Source organism: Notamacropus eugenii, chromosome X, assembly GCF_028372415.1.
Source record: "Notamacropus eugenii isolate mMacEug1 chromosome X, mMacEug1.pri_v2, whole genome shotgun sequence".
In the NCBI taxonomy this organism is placed as follows: domain Eukaryota; kingdom Metazoa; phylum Chordata; class Mammalia; order Diprotodontia; family Macropodidae; genus Notamacropus; species Notamacropus eugenii.
In genome coordinates this window covers 77,226,962-77,242,771 of record NC_092879.1, presented here as the reverse complement: position 1 = coordinate 77,242,771, position 15,810 = coordinate 77,226,962, and the positions used below count along the sequence as shown (strand labels likewise).

The following is a 15,810-nucleotide window of genomic DNA, read 5'->3' as shown; positions in this document are numbered from 1 at the left end:
GGCTTAGTACGTAGCCTTTCCTTACATGGTGGAGTATTTCTGCTCTGCATGCTGTGTCCTCAAAGTTCTCCACCCTCTTTTTCTCCCTATGCCTATCTGGGCAGGAAAAATTTTCTTGGGTTTCCCCATCAGGATTCAGTCTGGTGTTCTTTCTAGATCTTTCTGGAGCTGGAGGAGCTCACTTTACAGCTTTCTGCTACCCACTGTCTTGGCTTCACTTCCTAGTTCAGTGATTATTAGATGATCTGTCTTTGATCTGTTATCTAGGTCAATTTTTATGTGAAATACCTTCTATTTTTTTCAATCTTTTAACTTTCTTTAAATATTTCCCACATCATAGAAACAGTGGTTTCTATTTGGTCCATTCTGATTTTCAGCAAATCTGTTGCTTGAGTTAATTTTTTTATTTCCTGTGCCAAGCTGTTAATTGTTTTTTCAATTTTCTCTTCATAGCTCTCATTTCTTAACCAGTTGTTTTCCTCTTAGAACTTCTTCACTTCATTTATAAAATCATTGCTTCATGTCTTTCAGGAGTTCAAATTGAACTTGTGGCCACACTGTATCTTTCTTTTAGTCATTCTTGCGTTTATATATTGAACATCCCCATCACCATAATTGTTCTTTATGATACGACTCCTTTTTTGCTTGTTTATTCTTTTGATCTTAACCTTCTCACTTTGGATGTTGGGCTCTGGGCACTTTTTGTTTGTTTGTTTTTTAAGGCAGTGACAGTTAAGTGACTTATCTGAGGCCATTTTCGAACTCAGGTCCTCCTGACTCCAGAGCTAGTGTCTGTGTACTTCGTACAAAAATGGCTGGGCTATGCTTAGTCCACTTTTGTGTTCTCTTGGATCTTGCTACTGCTTTCTTAAGGCAGTGAGTGTTGTGTTATTCCATGATCCTCAAGTGATGGAATACAGGTCGAAGTTTGCAAGTTTCCTTCTTATTCTGAGTTCTGAAAGTTGCCAACCTAAATTGATCTGAGCAGCACAACTATGACCGTGCTGCTGGATTGAGCCATCATCAGCCAACTGAAGCAGAGGCTTCTGCAGACTCAGCATGACAGAACTGTGGGCTTCCCTTTTGTTCTGGTCTTTCTGTCCTGATTGTTTCACTGTAGACTTCAGAATGGGTTGACAGCTGGATCCGAGACCTCACTGCAGATATTCAGCCTCAGACACATAGCTGCTTCCTTCCCTGACCTACCACCCCCAACCGCAGGTCCCCTCCTCACACCACACTGGATCTCTGACCTAGTTTTATAGAATAAATCCTTTTATTAAGAGGATTTGTTCTGGGAAGTTTAGATTCAAAGGGCCACACTTGAGGACCTAGAAGGCCACATGTGGCCTGGAGGCTGCAGGTTCCCCACCCCCCCGGCTAGATAGTCCATAGGTATGGATCCATTTAGCTTGGAATTGAAAATGAATTCACTGATAATTCATCTAGGTGTAGTACAATGGAAAGTGTTGGACTTAGAGTCAGGATGATCAAAGTTCAAATCCTGCCTTAGGTACTTAATATATGCCTCTAGACAAGTCACTCACTTAATTTCTCTTAGCCTCAGTCTCCTCATCTTTAAAAATGGGCTTAATAAAATGACCCCTATGACACAGGGTTGTTGTGAGCATCAAATGGTTGATAAATGTAAAGGGCTTTGTAAACCTTAAAGTGCCATGTAAATGCTAGCTATTTTTACTTAATTTATTGTTGGAGTCTGTCAAAAATTCAATAAAATTGGAGGTACATTATTTAACTTTGCCAAAATGCAGTTGTTTTGGGGTGTCTTCTAAATGATCTCATGGTAAAACTGTTTTGTTTCACATTGAAAATTGGTTTCTAATATAGACCCTCTACTTATGATTCAATGTTATTGCTTTTAGTCCAAAAGGAAAACAGAAACAAGCGAAGACAGAGTCTCAAAGTGACCCAAATACCTCACTGCCTTTGACCCGGACAAGCTCTTCCGTCTCATCTCATGGTAAACATGCTCATTTGTTTTCCACCTCTGTTTGATTCTGTCTTTAAAGGCCTCAAGAGAGACCAAGGAGATTCTAGTACTGAATCTGCAGTCCAAGGAACTGGGTTCATGTCGTTTGTAGGTCTGTCTTTGCTTCTCACCTGTAGGAGCTCTGCATTAGTGTCTTTACAGCTTGAAACCCTGTGTTTGTGTTAGCAAATGAGAGTTCAGCAAGTCATTTTCCTGCTGAACTCCAGTTACCCCGAGAAATGAAAATTTCTGACTAGATCATATCTCTAATCATTTTTGTGCCCCCCAAATCTGAGGCTCTATACAGACTACATTATTTAAGCTCTCCCATCATGTATTTGTTCTTGTTGCCATTGTCATTATATAGTTTGAGCTTATTTTGAAACATGAAAATTGGAGCTTTCCTTAGGCATGGTGGGCATGTGCAGCTCATTCCACAGACTTCCTCGTAGCTGCTGTTCACTGAGAGCTCTGACAATGTTCATGTTTGGAGCGCTTCCATTTTTAATTCTAGCATAGTATGTCTGAGTGAGTTATCCTTGAGGTTCTCAGTCTGATTATTCAATGCTTTGTCCTTAACAGTGCACTCTGTGGAAATGGAAGTTTCAGACCCTGGTGATGACCCTGTTGCATACGTGGTTGTTGATGAAGCCATTGAGGGACAAAGTTCATCATCATGTTCAAATGGACAAAGCCAAAATGAAAATAGTATTGATCCAAGGAAAAATACATCTTCCCAGGATGAAGTTACACCAGTTGAAATAGGTAGGATATAAAGAATTTATTAATTTCGTCTTTAAATTGGTGCATTTCAGTAGGATGTGAGCTCTTTAAGGACAGGGACTAATTTTTTCTTTCTCCCAGTTCCTGGCATAGGGTAGTAATTGCTTAATAAATGTTTGTTGATTGTATAATTTGAGTGGCTTATGCAGTGTCTCTGTTTAAATGACAGTCATTTAAAAGCTTATGTATTAAAGTATAAAAACTAGATTTCCTTTTTTTTCTTAATAAAGGCCCTACATTTATGGTGTTTCCTCATAATTGCTAGCCTGAATAATAGTATGTAATTTGGATAAAGTATATAGTTTCCTATTTTCCATTTCTAGCAGCCTTATAAGCCTTTGCTATTCCAATCTTTTTTTCTTGTCCCCTAAATCTGCTCCTTACTTTCATTATTTCTGATCTCCCATATCTGTAACGTAAGGCTTTTCCTCCACCATTCACATCTACATCTTGCTTTGTGGTTCTTTTGCTTTCTCAATAAATTTTTACTGATAACTTTTATTTTTGCATTGCTTGCATTTCTCCCAGTGTCTCTCTTCCTCCCCTGCCCCAGACAGTCGTCCTGTATAAGAAAGAATATTTTTTAATGGAAAGAAAAGAAAAAGGAGCAGAAAAGCACTACTTACACCACCCTCTATACTACTGTTATAGCCTTCTAATAGGCTTTCTCCCTTCTTATGGATAACACAGTGAGCTTACTTAGATAAAGCTCTGATTATGTTGCTCTGCTAAAAAATCTTAAGTAGCCCCCCCATTGCCTACTGAATATAAAAATCAGGTGCCTTTGCTTACCATTCAAGGCCTATGTGCTCTAGCCAAACTAGACTTCTCTCTGCCCTGTAAACATGCACTGTCTTCTTCCTTCTGTACTTTGCTCATGCTCTTCCACCTAACTAGCATGTCCTTTCTTCCCCATAACCTACCACTTTTCACCATTTAAAATTCTTCAAGAGCCAGCTCAAATGTTATATTCTACACAGAGTTTTCACCAATCTTCAATAATGCCTGTCCACATTGGACATTCCATCTTATTTAATATGCCTTGAATGCATTTATTAGGGTTATCGGTACCTATGTTGCATCCCCCTAGTAAACTGTAAGATCCTTGAGGGCAAGAACTATGTTTCATCTAAACTTTGTACCTTGCACAGCACCTTGCATGGTGTTCTGCATATAGTAGGTGCTTAATAAATTTTAAGAATGACTTGACTGAGAGAGAATGACCAGTAATTATTTCCCTAACAAATTGTGATTTTGAAAAGAGAGTTTGACAGGAATTAAAAATTATTCTGAAGAAGTAGAAAAGTTATCCAAAATGAGGAGATCCGTCACTGAGACCAGTAAGATTAGAACTGTTGGGAAATAATATGTTGAAACTGAATGGATAAGGAAAAAAATTTCAATGTTTAAATGAATAGATCTTATGTTTATGATCAGAATTAAAATAGGTTAGAGGGAGAATCATAGATTTTTCAGTTCAGTGTCCACTATTACTACTACTTTTCTTTTTAATCTGGGATCATGTAATATCTTTTGTACACCCATCCAAGAGTATTTATTCATTAAAATGCCAAGAATGTCTTTTCCTGTTGATATACTGGTGATCAGAGCTAGAGAAAATCAAGAAACTGTGTTGAATGAATCCACTTGCAAATTTAGGTTGCATAGTGAACCTTGGATGGGTCCTCACTGCGGTAAGGCAATCCTTTTTATACCTCCCTAAAACTGACTCACTATCCCACTCACCACAGCAACTATTTCAAAAATGTTCACTCCTTCTGAATTTATATCCCCCACTATCTCCTCCTGTCTCATGTGAAGAGGTGGCATTTCCCTTTGCCAAGGCAAACTCCTCCATATGAAGCCTTGATCCCGTTCCGTGTAGTCTTTTCCAAGTTGCTTCCATCACAGTCTGGCCTTCCAGCTTTATCGTTCAACTGGCATTGCGCTCCAGAGGTATGAAGAGGATCTCTCACTTGCCAAAACCAATAGTCTTTCTCAGTCTTCATATGTCTTGACTTCTCTGTAGTCTTTGACACTATTGGTCCATTCACTTTTCCTGTAGAGTTTCTCCTCTCTGGTTTTCATGACATTACTCTTTGCTGGTTCTCTTATCTGTTAACCCTGGATGTTCCCTGTTTGGACTCTTCTCTTCTTCCTCTTTCTCACTTGGTGATCTCATCGGTTTTCATGGAGTCATTTATAATCTCTTTGCTGGTGATTTTGAGATCTATACATCCAGATCTAATCTCCTCACCTCCAGTCTCCCATCTCCAACTGTTTTTTGGATGTCTCTGACTTAATGTCCTATAGACATCTTCAACTCAATATGTCTTAAACCGAACTCATTTTCTTTACCTCCAGCGCTTCACTATTATTGTCAAGAGCACCACCATCCTCCTGGTCACCCAGACTTGCAACCTCACTGTTATTCTCACGTACATTCACCCCACATATTCACTCTGTTGCCAGGTCCTGTCATTTATACATGGCATCTACCTTTTTCTCCTCTGACACTGCCCCCACCTTGGTGCAGGCTTCATCACCTCCAGTCCAGACTGTTGTAATAGTCCATCCTCTTGCTCAGCTGCCAAAATGTTTTTCCTGAAGGTCAAGCCTGACCATCTTAGCCCCCTATTCAGCAGACCCCAGTGGCTCTGTTAGCTCTAGAATCAAATACAAAATCTTGTTTGTTTTTGAAAGTCCCTCACAATCTCGCTCCTTTCTACCTCTCCAGTTTTCATATATGTACTCTATGGTTCAGCATGACTGGCCTTTGTGTTCTTCCATTTAATCCTCCATCTCTTGATTCTGTACCTTTTCACCAGCTGTCCTGGAATCTTCTCCTTCCTTGCCTCTATTTTCAAGCTCCACTGGCATCCCTCTTCAGGAGCCCTTTCCCTGAGATTCTTTCTGAGATTACTCAGGTTACATTTACACTATACTGATTTTTTTGTGTACTGTAATTTTCATGTTTAGAATGTGAGGCCCTTGGGGGCAGGGACTTTTCCCCCCTTTATTTGTAAGCACATAATAAATGTTTATTGACCAACTGATTTAGGATACAGTCTTTGAAAAAGTTTGCCTCATTTATTCAGACTTCCTTTACCAACTACATAGCCAGAATGGTAGATAATTAGCACATTACCCTAGCTTGGTATACCTTATAGTTTATTAGTAGTAAGGGAAAAGAATGGTATGAGGGTGCTACATGTGATTGGGAGAAGGAAAGATTTCCTGAGAGGATCAGTAATCCAATGACAGTGAGTCCTGAGAAAAATCTATTAAAACGTACGTACATGCATGCATGCATACTCACACAATCCCAAATCCAACAAAACTCACCCTTTCGGTGTTAGTGAAGACTAGTTCATGTGCTTTTGTATATTAGCTTTCAGGAAATGGTAGTTTTGTTTTATTTGCAGGCTTTAGATTAAGATAAGTAGTTTGTCTATTTAAATAAGCCCTTTGTAAATAGATATTGTCTTTAAAATAGTTGTTTTTTTTTTAAGAATCTTTCAAAGATCATATGTTTTCTTTTGGTTGTTAAAAAAAGATGAATCAGATCAAATGTTTGTTAAGTACTTTAAGGTATATAAGATCCTTTGTATATTTCATCTCTGTTTAGCTCAGTTTTGAACCTTAAGTAGTCATCTTAAGAAACTCAGTCTTAACTTTGAAAAATTACTCCTCCTATTTTAGATCAGTCTCTTGAAGAACCTCTTACAAATGGTAATGGAAAAGAGCACCGGAAAGGAGTGAAGAGAAAATCACATACTACATCAGAAGATGATGAAAGCCTGGATGAAGAAGGAGAGAAAAAAGACACAAAAAAGAAAAAATGTTCATCTTCCTCAGAGAGTGGGGAGTCTAATTCAAGTTCTGAAAGTTCATGTTGCTCTGATACAGACTCTGATTCAAGTTCCAGAACAGACCGTGATTATGTCGAAGGAGACCACGACTATAGCAAAGTCATTCATACGAGACCTAAAAGAAAGATCAGAAAGGATCTTGCCAGTGGAAAAAGACCTTGGAAGACCAGAGGAGCTGGAGGAAGAGGTCGATCCGGCCAACGGAGCCAGTGTAGCAGAGGAGGAAGAGGAAGAGGAAGCAGGGGTCGTGGAAGTAGAGGAAGAGGAAATGGAGCAAGGGGAAGAGGAAGAGGAAGAGGAGGAAGAGGAACTTCCAGAGGAAGCTCTAGAGCCAAACGTGCACGTGTTGCAGAAGATGAATTCGACAACATGTTTTCAGGTCGATTTAGTAGACTGCCCCGAATTAAAACAAGAAACCAAGGCCGGAGAACTGTTTTGTATAACGATGATTCTGACAATGACAGCTTTGTTCCCGCTGAAGATCCATTGAATCTTGGTACGTCCAGATCAGGCAGAGTACGTAAAATGACAGAGAAGGCCCGGGTTAGTCATCTCATGGGATGGAATTACTAACAAATGAACATTTTAGAAGCATTTTTTAAAAAATCAGATCCCAATGGCCTTCTACTACAGGGAACTTACCGGGCAAATCTACCAAGCAAATTGTGTGGGGATTTTCTGCTTCCTTCCAGTGGTGCTTTTTCATTATGCCAGTATATGTTTGTTTTGAGACTCGAGCTCTCCACACTTCAATTTTCCCTGCAAGCCTTACTCATTAGGCCTTAAATTAAAGAAATTCTGCTCCCCCCACACACTACATATTTACCATGTTAAAGGAGCTTCTGGCTTCTCTACAGTAGCATGACATTTTTATCACAAAAAGGAAATCGCCCTTTTTTTGGTTTTGTATTATAGAAATTACAGCACCTTCTTACAGAGTTTTTATATAGTTTTTTTTTTTTACCATTTGATTCCTATACACAGTAATAATGATAACTTTTGCACAATACACCAATCCTAAAGGCAGCTATAAAATGTTTACAGTTTCTATATTGTAAGAAGGATCTGGATTATTTTAATCATCCCAGGCCAAACTTTCACAAATTGTACTGAGCTGAAGTATATTTATATGACAGGGTTTTTTTTGGGGGGGAGGGGACCTGAGCAAGAAGGTGGGGAGCTGGGGGGAATCTTGATATGCTTTTCATTGGTTCCTTATGTTAAAAGGTGAGAAAAGGGTTGGTGCCTTGTAAATATGTAGCAAACCTTTGCTGTGGTGTGTCCTGATGTGTGCATTAACTTTATTAAAAGACAATACTTGAGAAGTATCAAAATCTAGACAAAAGGTGCCAAATGCAAAAGTTACTTGCATCTATTTTCTTTTTCTTATATTTTACTGCATTATTAGACATTGTGTAGCTAAAGGTTAATGTCTGAAAAATTCCTCATCCGCACAGAGTGAGTTCTCTGAATACAGTAGCTCAGCTACCTCTCATAAACTACAACTACTGGAAACCTAAAAGAAAATAGATGCAGTTCTGCATTACTAAGAAGAAGTTAGAATTAGCTAATCATTAGAAATGCTTTGCTCACAAATGATAAGCCAAAAGATTGTTTATGATCCTTTTGGCTCTGACTTTAATAGCAGTAATTGTCAAAATTCCACAAGCCTTGTGTGCTCTACCTTAGCTTGTATTAGAACATGTTTGTGTAAGTAGTATATTGGGCTGTCGTTTCTATGTCTCTGCTACTACTTACTGTTTAACAGATGTGGGTTGTTTGGTTTTCATTCAAATCTTGAAACTTAACATCTAGTTTGCGCTGTGATGTCCTAGCTGGCTAATATTTGGGGTCAACTTTTGTGGGTTCTATTCATACTATTTAAAAAAAGGGCTCTTCTGTTACAGTCTTTTGGAAAAGAACTTTGTTGCACTGTATGCAGATGTTTTGGATGATGACTTTCTGGGGGTGGAGAAAGACTTGAAAATTCTTGTGCTCATGATTACAGCAATAGAAAATATATATATACATATATATATATATATATATATATATATATATATATATATATATATATATATATATGGTGCCATAAGAAAGTTTGGGTTAAAAGACTTGTTTTATTTCTTGAATTTGAGACATTCATATTCATTGAGTAGCAGGTATTTAGCTCTTGTGATGGAATGAAGATCATCTCTGACTTAACTGTAGTAGATTTGTTGGACTTTACCATTACTTTCATGTTCAACTGATTACTAGTTCACATTCGGCCATCCTAAATTACTACTTAACTACAAAACTAACCACAAATCATTCCATGCTTTTGGATGATATTAATTTTTGATAATTCCATCAAGAGCAAAGGAAGGGGAATATACACACACACAAGTGTAAAATTTGGGGCAAATGAAGCGGAGGAGGGTATCTTAGACTGTCATCCTTTAGCCTATTTCATTTTGTCATACAAATAATGTTTGGGCTTAACAAAAGTGTTACTGTGAAATGTTAATGGCACTAACTTAGCTTCTTGGTACAGTAAATATCACTGATAATTTTTTGTTGTCGTCTTTTTCCTCACTAAACCCAAACTTCATTATAGTTGCCATGTCACTGCCACATTTTAATCATGGTGTAAATTCAGGCATCATTTTGCAATCTGGGTCTCCACATTGATTTTTGCCTATGTGCACTATTTCAGTCACTCCTCTTTTGTGTAATTAGAAGAGCTTGTGCTTGTATTTTCCTGGAGCTTACACTGAGCAGTGCAACATGGATACTTCAGTTAGTATGTGCACTCCAGTATATACCATCATAGATTCTTAGCGTAAGTTCCTTTTTGACATTCCTTTGTTAAAATGTAGTAGAAGAATTGCCATTTGTGCAGTCTTAGCTAGCTTAAGCATTATTTATTTATTTGAAAAAGAGAAATCACATTTATTCCCCAAGACATTCTTCTGGGTGTAAGATTGTTTGAATAAGGTTTACTGTGTGTTTCTTTGAAGAGTTTAGTTTATGTCTCTTGAAATACTGTGAAGCTAATAGTGAAGCAACATTTGACTCTAGCGTGAGTCTTAATCTTTTGGGTTAGAATTTTAAGAACAAGACAGCAGGTTGTGCCAGAGTAATGCAGTCCTCATTGACTGTAATACATCCGTTTGCGTGTAGACTTTCTATATGCGTGAAAATAGCCTCAGTTTGTATGAGTCTTTTATTTTTCATTTTGTTTTCCAATTTAGATATTATTTTTTAAAGTCTCCTCCTGTAGATGCTGTGTAGATTTTTTAAAACTTTCATTACTTTCTCATTCCCATTTTCTCAGAGGCCATTTGTTTAAGCAAGACCCTTATTGGGCCCTAGGAAAAGTAGAGCAGGAGATAATTGAGAGAGTTTGGGGGGAACAACATTTTTCATTGCTAGAAAAGACCACTTTTTTTTAGTTCCATGAAAGTATTTCTGTACACAGATCATTTTGAGCTTGATCTTCATATGATAGATTATAAATGGTTAGTGATGCTGTCAGCCAGCCTACAGTGTTTCATCGAATTAATGCTTTAAGAGCCTAACAATGAGTATAATGCGTATATTTATGACTGTTTGGGACTGGGATGTGTGTTGGGTTTCTCTTTTCTAGCAATAAGAATTGTCCCCCCCAGGCCAAGCCCCACCAGTCTGGTGGCTGCTAGCTTTTGCATTTCTGTATGCATTTATATTTTGCCCAAGTCTTCACACCTTATCCACGATTATCCACTTCTTGGTTCTGTACTACTGCTCCTGGTTTTACCTTCTAGGCAGTCCAGTTTAGGTATGTATCCGTATGCCTCTATTGAACCTTAATTTACTGCCTTTTTTACTTTCCTTTTTTCTCTCCCTTCTTTTCTTCCTTGAAGATCAGTGTTTGTGTTACTGCTCCCGTCCCTCCCAGAAGGCTAGGCTAACTGAATACAATTCTTGGAGCTCATTCTGTGCAAGTGAGGTCTCTAACAAAGTGTTCAAAATTTGAACCTACTTTTCCAAACCCCTCCCTCCACCGAAGCAAATTCAGAATTAGTGGATGTTGTTGTTTCTCTTACACCTTGTCCTCCTTTTTCCTTTTCTTTATCTTTTTTTAAAAGTTTGCATTCTATGGCTCATTTACCATTAGGCATCTATGGTAACTATTGAAAATAGATGATATGAATACGAACTGCTGACATTTTAAAATTCAGCGCTCTTCAGCCTCTTCACAAGCCATGTTATTAGGGCTTGAATGAGAAGTTGACAATACCCAGTTGCTAGTTTTTTGCGTATCCTGAGAATGAGTTCATGTAATTTTATCAACAGGTGCTCACTTCAGATTTGGGATTTTTGCACAGTTTTTAAAACATCTCAAGTTAAATATAATTATTAGATATAATGTATCTGTCATTATTAGGATATTAAGTGATCACTACCATTTTGATTTCTGAAATTGACACTAATTTCAGGAAACATTTTTTTCCTAAACATTTTTGAATGTTAGTCCAGTGATATTTTATACCTGAAGCAATCAAAAATGTATTGGAAATAGAATCTTGCAGCATCTTCAATGATGTTTTTCTATCATAAAAAAAGATTTCATTACTCTTTATTATTGCTTTGAAAATCATCTTGGAGATTTTCCATGCCCTTTCATTTTGTATTTGACATGAAAGTGATTATTTCCATGTTACTAAATTTTTATTTAATGCCAATATAAAGATGAAAGTCATTTTTCCAGGTGCTCCATTTATACCATCCCAGTGGCACTCATCTCCCTGATATTTCCGCTTTTTACTTAACCCTGTTCTTAATCATACTTTTTCCTTCATCTCCTTTGCACTTTCATGCCCAGTGTCATTCTTTATTCCACTTCCTATGATATAAAACTGCTACCTACCTTAGCACAAGTCAGCAGGCCTGGCAATTGTGTAAATAGAAAATGCTCTACAGCTTAAGAGTTAAATAAGGTGTGTTTGTTTGCCTAACTATATACTCAGTTGTTATTGTTACACTTAAACCTAGAAAAGGAAACCTTTGTTGATTAAGAAGAGAAGGATTAGTACTTTCTAGAGAGCGAAATTGATGGATATTGGAGTCTTTAGAAATCTGGGTTGGGAAATATTTTTGCAATTCTCTATAAACAGACATTAGATATTAGGAGGTACTAAAAATTCTAATTCTTAACCAATAGTGTGTGGTGATGGCAATCAGCAAATGACTTTTGTGTCCTATATCTTGTCATTCTATTCCTTTGTTAAGCCCCTACATAGTGTTAACAGCACAGTGATCTTTTTCTTGGGGTCCATGTTTTGAGAAGGGAAAATACCCTGAAGTAATTATGATATGATTATGGGTAATAATTATCATATGGGTATTGATATGATTTGATAAGGGGTCTATGAAGCTAAAAATTCAGTAAGGAAGTCCAAACTAATGTGACTTCTCTTTAAAAAAAAATCAGTAGTTAAAGGAACACTTTGTTTGGAAACTCTTTGAGGGGGGATTATACTGGACAAACTAACTGCCAAAATGCTCTCTTGCTACTTTATGCCTTAACTCATGGTTATGAGGAGAGTCAGTAGCAAAGCGTGAGAAGATGGCAGATAACACTGGGAATTTCTTACTGTAGGTCCAGATGGGAGTTAGAAAGATGTCATTTCTTGGCGTTTACATTTTTTAGTTCTTTTCTCTGCCACAGAATGTTTTAAAAATGTTTACCTGAGAAATATAAGGAGCCTCCTGCTATCTGAGAGAATGAAGGATTCTCTTCAACTGGGAAACAGTTACTGCTAATGTGTGTTGGGTCACTTTTAGTGGTGGTAAATCTGATGTTTACACTTGAAATCTGGGCGGCTTGCTGTGTTAAAATGTCGGCCTGCAAAACTTTGGTCTCAACACTTGTGTTTTAGACCTCGGAAACTAAGATGTCTAAGACCCTCCTCTGGCTCACAAGATTTTCTCGCTGAGCCACAAAGCCCCTGAGATTTTTCATTTATGGCAGAATTGCCTGCAGTCTTAACTTGTAACATTATAAGTGGTGCTTTACTAAAATGTGTGGGGACGGCAAAGGGTGGGAAGTTTGTGGTATTGGGAGGGACAGAGGGGGGGTGGGGGTGACCATGAGCCAGAAGCTGAAGGAGCTAACACTCTGTCAGCTAATAGGGACTTTTCAGCCTAGTTCCTTCCGTACCTTCTGTGTTTAGCCATGTACTTCCCTCCCAGTGCTCAGAACTTCACTGGCTTCAAGATTATTTGGCAGGCCAAGGATTGGACTGCATGTTTATGCATCTGTTGTACAAAATTCAAGAAATAAACTGTTTTGAGAAATGGTATCACCCCTCTCTTTCTGGCACCCCCAGTGGCTATGACAGTGGCCTTTGGTTGATATGATTGGGAGGGTGAAAAAAAAGTGTTTGGTTTTATTAGGTTAAAAACTCCCTTTGAAACATTTTTCAAATTTCTTCTTTAAGTCTTAAACATTTTCATATATTAAGTATTGTTTTTCATTAGAAAAAGTTAATATATTTTTTACAGCAGTATTGATCAGTGTGGGCTTGTTCGTTTTGTTTTTTGTTTTCTTTCCAGTTGAGCTCAGAACAAAGTTTAAGTACTGTCTAACCTCTTACAATTTTATGTGTTCCTGACAGTTTAAAGCAGGCCACCAAAAATGCACAAAAACAGATTGAACATTTAGTTTGGGTGTTGATTTTCAAGGGATATTTATGCCCATATATTTACAGCCTCAATCTCAGGTCCCTTTAAATAAATATACTTCAGGGATTTTAAATGCCACCCAATGATGGCAGACCAAATGTAATATTTATATGCAATGAGCTGTTAGTGTTTGTATTATAAACATGTAAATCTGTAAATTTGGGGGGAAGTTCACTTATGTAATTTGAGATGTTATCGTTTTCCAGCTGTGTCTTAATAAAAAAGATAAAACTCTTGCTTTGGATTCGATTTTTGTATTGCTTCTTAACTGGGAAAGAAACATCCAAAATGATTAACTTAGATCTCTGCAGAATAGTCATTGAATTTACTTCCAGAAATTTTTGAATTTCTTGTTTTTTCATCTTCAGGATACGTGCTGAATTCTACCTGCTGAGTTGGTATCTCGTCTTCAAGGTTTCCCAAGTTTTTAGTAAACTGTTTTCTATCCACCTGCACTTACAGTATTTGTGCTCAGTAAGTGGCATTTTTACTCATAGGTAAAAGAAATTTTTTAAAAAGCTAGAAATAGTGCCAGTGTTAAAACAAAAAGTGCTGAGCTAGGAGCAATGGGTGGAAGTGGAAGAGAAACAGCTTGAGGTTTGACAGATTTAAGGAAAAACTTGGTGAAATTTTTCTACTTGAGGAAACGAGGAGGGCCTACCTTACAGTAGGTCTTCTGAAAGAAAAGCTGGTCATTGGTTGGGTATGTTGTAGAGGGGATCCTTGTTCACTTACAGGTTGGACTGGAAGGTCTAGGAGGGCCTTCAGAGCTGGGGTTCTGGGATACTTTTTATGGTTTTGTGGCACCGAATCGTTTCCATTGTGTATAGGAAGTGGAAACAGATTCTGTGTCATTCTTTCCCCTTCGGTCATTCACTTCAGTCAAGACAGTTAATGAAATAACTTGAGCAGCAGCAACGTGGAAGTGATGAGGGATCAAAGCAGGATAAGTGAGCGTTTTCCTCCCACCCTTGTGGGACAAATTGTGTTTGAGAAAGCAGGCCTTTTGTTCTTGGTTGTTAATAGATGAGATGCTTCATTTGGAGGGAGGTAGGCTAAGCTCTCTTGAACGCTGTACCAGAAGTGCCCAAGCTCTGATACCTCCTTCCCACTAGTAAGACAAGCGCAGGGACAGAATGGCTTCTCAATACTTGGAGAGGCTCATCACTAGAAGGGATGCAACCCCAAGTGAGGGAGCTTTTCAGCCACAGTGATTCCCGTTATGGAGGGATTAATATCTGTATTGGTGGGTTTTATGGCTTAGTGAATGGGTGTATAGCCAGTAAGATCCCTTCCATCTGGAAAATTCTGATTTTGTCTGCCCATGTTGATTACTATCACAGATCATTTGAAGTCTTCAGTTGATATTTTGACAAATTGAAACTCCTTAGATGGGAGGTTCACGAGATAGTCTCCTACCCAGGTGGTTCCTGGCATGTGTGTTAGCACAGACAGTTGGTAACTTTGAGCAAGACCACTCAAACTGATCACCACCACAGCAACGGTAGGCTTGCAACCAAAGGATTTCTTTGATGACTGGGACCTCTGTCAGGTCAGATTTTCCCGAGTAAAGGCATAGGAGGAAAAAAAAATACAACAAATGTTTTTAGTATATGCAGTAGATTAAGACTTGGACTCTGTTCACATGAGTTTAACAGAGTACACACATACACCCCGTTAAACTCACGTGAACATATGATAAGAGTATGATTAATTTGAAAGTGGGGTATTATTGCCAAAGAAGGAAATAAATAGGTCATAGATGTCTTCATGGAGTAAGTGACATTTGAGCTAAATCAAATGGGTTGGATTCTGGTAAGCAGAAAGGGAATAAACATTCGTGTAGCACCTATTCTGTGCCAGACACTGTACTAAGTGTTTTTTGTTTTGTTTTTCACAACTAGCTCATTTGATCCTTATAACAGCCCTGGGGTACAAAGTGCTGTTGTGGTCTCTGGTTTGCAGTTGACAAAACATCATCAGGTTGAGTTGTCCAGAGTTGCACATCGAGTACATGTCTGGGGCCAGATTTGAACCAAGATCTTTCTGACTCCAGGCCCAGCACTGTATTGTACCACCAAGCTGCCTCTGGGTGAAGGTAGCAATGGCATTACAGGCTTATACAGTGGAAAATTGGTTTAAAGCTGAGTAGGTGAAGCAGATTAGTGTAAAAACTAGTTTGGAGACCGATTGTGCACGACCTTGAAAGCTAGGTAAGGAACTTGCCTTCAGACAATGAAGCAGTGACATGGTCAGAGGCCTGTGTATTAAAAAGATTGATCTGGCAGTGGTATGAAGTATCCATTTGATGAACATTTTTGATTTTTGTTGCGTTTTAAAATATCCAACATATTTCTTGAATACCTCTCCCTATTAGACAATGGGAGATTAAAAAAAAAAAAAACTCAGCCATGCATTTGACATCTGGCATAGGGACCCACTGGGGAAAAGGGG

The 15,810-nt window shown here is 38.1% G+C and overlaps 1 protein-coding gene across 7 annotated transcripts in view; it reads left to right on the top strand.

Annotated features, from left to right (window-relative positions):
* The window catches only part of BRWD3 (bromodomain and WD repeat domain containing 3), a 125,966-nt gene extending 117,402 nt beyond the window's left edge, over positions 1-8,564 (top strand). For all 7 annotated transcript variants that reach the window (XM_072627018.1, XM_072627017.1, XM_072627013.1 and 4 more), the window contains 3 exons: positions 1,884-1,981; positions 2,573-2,755; positions 6,476-8,564. In XM_072627018.1, the coding sequence (XP_072483119.1) occupies positions 1,884-1,981; positions 2,573-2,755; positions 6,476-7,218 (1,024 nt within the window). In that variant the 3' untranslated portion in view covers positions 7,219-8,564. The remainder of the gene's footprint in view (positions 1-1,883; positions 1,982-2,572; positions 2,756-6,475) is intronic.
* The last annotated feature ends 7,246 nt before the right edge of the window (positions 8,565-15,810 follow it).